Source organism: Asparagus officinalis, chromosome 4 (genome assembly GCF_001876935.1).
Source record: "Asparagus officinalis chromosome 4, Aspof.V1, whole genome shotgun sequence".
Classification (NCBI taxonomy): Eukaryota; Viridiplantae; Streptophyta; class Magnoliopsida; order Asparagales; family Asparagaceae; genus Asparagus; species Asparagus officinalis.
This window is the reverse complement of record NC_033797.1, coordinates 33,917,105-33,924,653: the sequence shown is the minus strand read 5'-3', so window position 1 is coordinate 33,924,653 and position 7,549 is coordinate 33,917,105. Positions and strand designations below refer to the sequence as shown.

Genomic DNA, 7,549 nt, shown 5'->3' with positions numbered 1-7,549 from the left:
ATTTCCATCTTGCGCAACAATAAGTGAAACTGTGTGTGAAGATACAAAATGAAAACTTTTTTCTGAGAAGTTAAAAGGTTTGCCAACAAGGTTAATCTTTGGGGTAGGTACCATCTCTCTAAAGGAAAACTATCATGTTGTCTGTTTTTATACTATATATCTTCTTTCTCCATTTTGTGACTTTTCTTATTTCGTCAGCATTGCCATGTGTGGTTATATAGAAAAGGACACCCTTTAATATGCCCTCAACACAATGAAACTCAGTTCTTTCGATTCTAATTCCATTCAATATTTTATACTGCATTAGTTAGTTCCTTCTTAAGTTATAAAATTTATTGCTTAGTGTTCATGTAGCAATTGAGAATAACACTTATTAGGAAAGACTTGTTGATTTATTTACAACTAGAAATTCATATCAAATTCTATGATGTGGTGGCTAAATTGTATGAATGTTCTAAAAGTAATATTCAGCCAAAAATGGCGATGTTCCATTTATTTGATTCTGCAGCTACATATGTGTCAATCTGAAAAGTGAGCCATTTAATTTATTATTAATGTTCACACTGTAATTTTGTTATTAACTAACTATTAATATTACCTATCCGTTGATATCTACTTCTGGTGCCATTTTGATGGGTGATTTGATTATTAGCATTGCATACGGATGATTGGTCATTCACACTTTACTTGCATTGCTTTCATAGATGCTTGCAAGCCCTATAAATGTATGTTATGGTGCTCTATTACTCATTTTCATATTTTATTTACTTAAATTTGTTTTCTTGTTTGATAATTGTTGTTTTGGTATTTATGTAGCTCTATTGATATTCTTGGTTGCAATTAATTATTATTGTAGATTTTCAACTCTCTTAGTCGTGTATCACATCATAGGTAGTTATCAATGCTCATCAGCATATGCATCATTTGGACATAGTAGGTTTTCTACATTTTAAAAATATTTTCCAAATATTGTATTTTCCCCCTGTTTTCATTTGTTGTAAATGTATTGGCACATATACAGCTATATATGCTTCATATATATGCTACGGTGCACTCAGTTAACACATATTGCCACATGACATATTCTTATCTGGAAGATGTATGTGTTCACCAACAACCTATTGATTTCATTTGTCCTGTGACATTTACTCTATTATTAATGTATCGTTCATTCAGATAAATAAGGATGCTATCTTCCCATCCTTCTAGATTTGAGTCCATGAGAAAGATTTCTCTCTCAGCAACATAAGCTTCTGACTACTCACATAAAGATTAACTAATTGTGAAGTCTTGAGTGATCTTGGATGATGCATGGCTATATCAGAAATTAGGATATAATAAAATGTTCTCAATCTAAAAGCTGACATTTATTTTCTGATTACTTTGTTCATAAAGGATCTGTTTAAAACTTTATACATTTCCTAATTGCTTAACTATTCAACAGACGCCATTGCTTAACAGAGGATCGATAGAAATGTATTAATCATGTAGAACCTTCACTTCAATTATAGATGATTATCATACTGATACTGGGCAGCTTCTCCATGAAAAATCATGTTTAAACTCAAGATTCACACAATACTTCATTTTGAACACAAGACTACCCAATTTAGCACAATAACCCGTATGATTATGCAATTAATTAAGGAACATAACCCAATTTGACTCTTTGCCTATTATGTGCCTCTTAAACAAATTTGGGTCCCTTTTGGCAAAAATCTTGTAATCTTGCATCTTTGCCGTTATACTTTTCTCATCTAGCTGAATTGTAAGGTTGCTTGTTGGTTGCATGAGTTTAAACTACATTCTTAAATGTAGGTCTGCGTACTTGCTAGAATGTGAATCACCATCAAAGTTTATCCCAGCTTCACTCTTGCCCACAATTTTCTTGTCTGGGAGCTTGACACCAACTTGTTGTTGGCATCAGTATGATAGCCACCAATGAAACATCATCTTTTTCTCCGCTTCCTTCACTTCTGACTCTTCTTCCTGCAATGCGTTAGCTTTGCCGAACTGTATCATTTATACTTTACAAATTTAGCTCTCGTGCCATTGCCTGCTAGGATTGATATTCAAGACTCCAATTACTAATAATTTTTGTATAACTTCTGTTTGATGGTATTTGCGTTCAGGTGTTTATACACACATTGGATAACCATAGTAAGTCATTGATATTTCCGTCGGTGCCTCATGCCTGAGTTACCCTCTTGATTCTTGTTTGGGTTGTTTAAATCGTCATAGTGTTCAAATACAAAAGCTTACTCAAACTTGAAAGTAGAAGGCAAGACATGGGCAAGGTTCTTGAAGAATACAATTATTGTCGCAATACTATATTATTGAATATCAATTCTGTAGCTGTCTTGCAAAGTACTTTAGGCTTGTTTCGGAGTCACTCATTTAAGAGGACATGAATGATCTGTAATCAAACTATTAGCTGATGACAGAAATCATCAGACAATGAAGATCAAAAAGAAGACTTCATCTTAAATGCCTTTATCCTGAACTTTTTGGAGTACGATAGTTTGATTGTTGGACAAGGCATTTCTAGCAACTTTGAGCCAAACGTGAATTCGAGGATCCTTCCTTGAGTTTATAACTGAACATATATGGTCCCAGTGTATGTAGCAACTAGCAAGTAGTAACAAAAGAAAGTAGTGGAGAACTTCTGAAGGGAAAATGTAAGGTTTTGGGTTTCCTGCCTGGGTCTAGTTTATGACTTATATGTGCTTGAGCATTGTTTGTAATAAATATGAATATATAGCAACAATCTCCACCTCTTGATTTTATCTCTTTGGCTTTAGTATTATTCCTCAGTTACAGGTAGCCCTACAGTTTACTGTAGTTTTTGGTTTGAGAACCATCATTCTGAATTCATAACTTCTGTTAAACCTTAAACATGAATCTAGACATTTAATTAGGCTCTCTAAACTTGCAAAGAAGATAGTTCGGATTACTTGGTTTCTAATTTTCATGCAACACCTGCCGTGAAGAAATTGACTCTTAAGAGAAACTTGGAGGTCATGCAAAATCTTGTTGACAGACTATGATATATACTTGGTTCATATGTACTCTTCTAGAAAGGAACTACAGACTTGACAATTTATGCCGCTAATAATATCCTTGGCGAGTTTCCTCTCTCCTTAGGTCACTTTAACATTACTATATGCTTGAGTAAGTTCCCCCCCGATCTATCATTTGTATTGGTTGTATTACGCATTTTTTGTCAAGATATTACTGTGAATGTTTGATCAGCATAGGTTGTAACTGTCATATCTCTGGGTATTTTTCTTTGTTCCAAAAGTTTTCCAATTATCAAATTCTTTCCATAGAGTATGGGTGATAACAATTATTTTTCATTATTTAGGATGATGGAATGGGGATTACTTCCAGCAGCGGAAGCTAAGAAAGTGTACGAGAAGAAGCTAAGCCAGCAGGGGAAGCTCCGGTCACCGCTAAAGGTGGTTTCTGTTAAGAGAACAACTAACGTCTCAGTCAAAACTGTGAAGAAAACAACCACGAAGACTGTTTTAAAGACAAGTGTGAAGAAACGAAAGGCGAGCGATTCAGGATCTGATGACGACGATGATGACTTTGTGCTATCCAAAGTCAAGAGCAAGAAGCCGAAGATCTCTGCCTAAATCCATTAACCACGATAATCTTATTGCGATTGGAAGTAACTTCATTCAGATCTTTAGGATCAAAATGTATGGGGCGATGGTCTTTTTAAATCCTTATAATCACATGGACGGTGATATGTTACCTTCGGCCTAACCTGTGTTCTTATTAGCTAACAGTGATCAGATTTAATGCAGCGGTTGATTTGAGCTGTCAATTATATTAATTAATTGGATACGCGTATGTCATATTTAATGATGGGATATCTAAAGTGTTATTTATGTTTGTACGAAGTATTTATTTGGTTACCTGCGTCTGCACAAGGTTTTGATGTTTATGATAGCAGTCATGTAGCGTGTGACTTGCATGTCGTTAAATATTTTAGATTCAAGTACATGACAAATACATAATAATTGATTAGTTCTTTCCTCCTTTTAAGTTTGTTTTTAACCAACAAACATATAGAAATGAGGAGATAAGTACCTATCGTAATGATAAATCCGAGATAATTTTAGTTATTTGTACGCAAGCTTTTGGACTGTTCAAAAGTTCCGACATCGGGTAGCATGCTTTGGTTGCTTTAAAAAACTGGTTGCCTTTGATGCTGGTTAGGTGGTAATTCTAGCTGGACCACCCTGGCATTGACTTAATTATATTTCACATTGCTATAAATTAAACTTAAAAAATAATAACAATAGTCTATTTTCTTTCGTTAAGGTTTATGCCTTCGGTAAGGTTATTATGCCTGATCTATAATTAATACATGCTTGAAGTCAAGATATTGTGGATTTCAGGACAGGATAAACAAAATGCTTTCGTTCTTTTTTCTCATTTCTAAAGTCTTAATACTATTCAAAGCTTTAAGCACCAAATGAAGTTTCCAATATCTTGCTAATGCTACCTCAGTCTCAAAGGCTCATTCAAAAAAAAAAAATTGTTTTTTTTTTTGAATTTTGACAAATTCAAAGGAAATGTTTACATGTAGGAATTCCTCAAACGTGATGGTATGGTTCGTGTGAATCATCTCTCTCCCAGCCAACTGGCAAATGTGAAATCAAAGAATAATACACGCAACATAATATACTACTACTTAATCATTATTATTATTATTTCTAGATAAAGAAAAGACTTCGGTGCATCCGTAGGAAATGTCTCTTTGAATTATTATATGAAGTGAGCTAGTGAGAGAGGGAAGAGGAGTTGCCTTCAAACAACTTCCACCTCCCTTCCCCTTCGCCAAAGCCAGCAGATAAATAAAATAAAAATAAATAAACAAACCTAAATAATCTCCCTCCATTGACCAGCATTAATGACCATCTTCTATCTCCAATCTCAATATCAAACCCTAAAACAATTCAATAATAATGGGCGCGTGCGTCTCTTCTTCTCAGAGAGTATCCGGTTCCAGCGCTCGCCAAGATCAGCGGGATCCAAACCACCGGCAGCAGCAGCAGCAGAGATCGACGTCGAGGAGATCATCCTGTGGAAAAAGAACAGATTTTGGGTACGCCAAAGATTTCGAGGGCAGGTACGCAAAGGGAAAGCTCCTCGGCCATGGCCAGTTTGGGTACACCTTTGTAGCCACTGATAAGAGCAATGGGGACCGAGTCGCCGTCAAGAGAATAGATAAGAACAAGGTGATTTCTTCTTGAGAATTTTCTTGTTTTGAGAATAGTTAGTAGCACGTAGCGTGTGATTGAATAGTGGCCTGTTGGCAATAGGGGGGAAAGGGTAAATAAATAAAAGTCAATTTGGAATTTGGAATTTGGAATTTTGGAATCTGGAATAGAGAAATTGTTTGCTGTTTTCATGAAGCAACAGAGGCAGAGGTTACTTAATTGATACTGTAGCTTCAAAACTACTTTTTTCCCCCTGTGTATTTTTAGTAATTTCTAAATAAACACTATGCACAAAATTTTCCTTGTCTATGGAATATGAAAAACATAGATTTCTAGGTAAAAGATAAACAACTTCGTAGAGCTTAAAGTTGTTTGCGCACAGATGCACACATGATTTGGCTTGGCTATGCTACCATTAATAGTATCCAAAATGTGGACACTATCATGTCTCCGTCCAAATTTAGAATTTTGAATTTCAAAATTGAAAACCTGTACCGTTAGATATGATCTGCTATACATAAACCATCTAGATATAAACTATCGAAGGATTTCAACAGATTTTACCCTTTTCATCGTATGCTGTCAAAAGTCGACAGAATTCAAAGATTTTTTTTCTCTCTCGGTGGCTGGCTGACATTAGGCTGAGATATCATTTGTAACTCCCTGAATAAGAGCTTCCTTGTTGGTTGTTCATTTTTTTAAATTAGTCTACCTCGAGCATGTTAATTATGAGTATTTTCACCGTTCCTCCCTCAAAAATGTTGTACTGTTAAGTTTCGAATGACCCCAAATTCCGAACCTAAAAGGAATATTGGAACCGGACTAAACCTGTGAAAAATCATTCAAAAATATGCATTCATTAAAAGACCATCAAAATAATCTCTTCATTGAACTAAAACCAACAATAAATATTCTCTATAATCCCAAAAGTCCAGATTAATCCAATTAACTTGATAAAAACAAATATTCTTCAACTTGAAATAAAACTCAACCTAAAGGAAAGAATCTCATTATTACAAAACTCTCAATTCATTAACTAAACATCAAAGACTTTATTTAAACTTCACCTAGAAGACAATAACAATCTCAAATTATATTTCTTGCTCCATTCTAAGAATTTAAAAAACCATCAACTCCACCTAATCCTGAGTCTCTGAAAAGAATGAAATAATACAATTAGTTCACAACTCAATACGGTCTTCAATACTCCGGTTGACTTGACAAGCCCGCTATTATATAGCCCGTGGTCGGGACGGTGATACCCAAACTTGGGCTCTTAGCGTTAAAATAAAACCTCATAGAAGCACATTGAGTTCTGTTTAGATGACTTACTTATCCCTAATATATACCGGTATATTGACCTGAGATGCATATGCTTTAAGAAAATTAAACAAAGTTCGTAAAATTAAATACGTAATACAAAAATGCCAAAGGCCAACCAATAGTAAAATCAATCAACCACATATTCATCTCAACCTACTAATATATGAAAAGACATTACAATTGACAAAGAATTATGCTTATACCAAATTTTCATGTGCGTCACCTCCGAATCAACATTTAACATGTGAGTAAATCACACAAAAGGATATAATCCATCAAAAATAATTTCGCATATAATTAATATAATTTTATATGAAAAATACGCAGTGCACAATGCATGAATTCACCACTTACTCAAATCCGAAAGACTATCGGAATACCAGTCACGATGCCTCCTCAAAATCACTTGGGATTCCTACATAATATATATAAATAACCATCAAAATTACCATATAACTTAAGACCCGAATTACCAATTAAAATAATCTTACGATATTATCATACACCATTTAATTAACTATACTAAAATTAACTTACATACTATACTGTACCATATAACTATGGTTAAGCATTGTATACATAACAATTTTTTTAAGTATAGAATCATTATAATCATATGCTAAGAATCAAAATATCATGCATGAAGACGAAAGTAAATAAATAAATAAAGGTAAGTGCAGCAATAAGCTCTTGTGTCTGCCATGGCCATGGAAACAAATATCACACATGGAGAAAAATAAATAATAAATAAATATATGAGCAACAATAAGCTTTGTCCACCATGGCCATGGCTTCATACAAGGTCAAGCCACAAGCTCTTCTAAGCATAAAAGATATAATAGACATCGATTAATATATATATTTTTTGTTTGTGCGGCCAAACTGTGAGAGCATCTCCAAGGGATCCCTTGAATATCCCTTAATTTAGGGGGAATTTTAAGGGAGGGGTTGGTTCTCCTCCAATGGTTCCCCCTTAAAAGTCCCCTACCCCT

The 7,549-nt window shown here is 34.4% G+C and overlaps 2 protein-coding genes across 6 annotated transcripts in view; both read left to right on the top strand.

Moving 5' to 3' along the window:
- Positions 1 to 3,923, top strand: part of LOC109837154 (protein PXR1) — a 6,299-nt gene extending 2,376 nt beyond the window's left edge. For all 5 annotated transcript variants that reach the window (XM_020405273.1, XM_020405272.1, XM_020405271.1 and 2 more), the window contains one exon: positions 3,365 to 3,923. In XM_020405273.1, the coding sequence (XP_020260862.1) occupies positions 3,365 to 3,638 (274 nt within the window). In that variant the 3' untranslated portion in view covers positions 3,639 to 3,923. The remainder of the gene's footprint in view (positions 1 to 3,364) is intronic.
- The window catches only part of LOC109837153 (calcium-dependent protein kinase 18-like), a 21,454-nt gene continuing 18,657 nt past the window's right edge, over positions 4,753 to 7,549 (top strand). The window contains 1 exon segment of the mRNA XM_020405268.1: positions 4,753 to 5,252. Coding sequence (XP_020260857.1) covers positions 4,980 to 5,252 — 273 coding nt within the window. The 5' untranslated portion in view covers positions 4,753 to 4,979.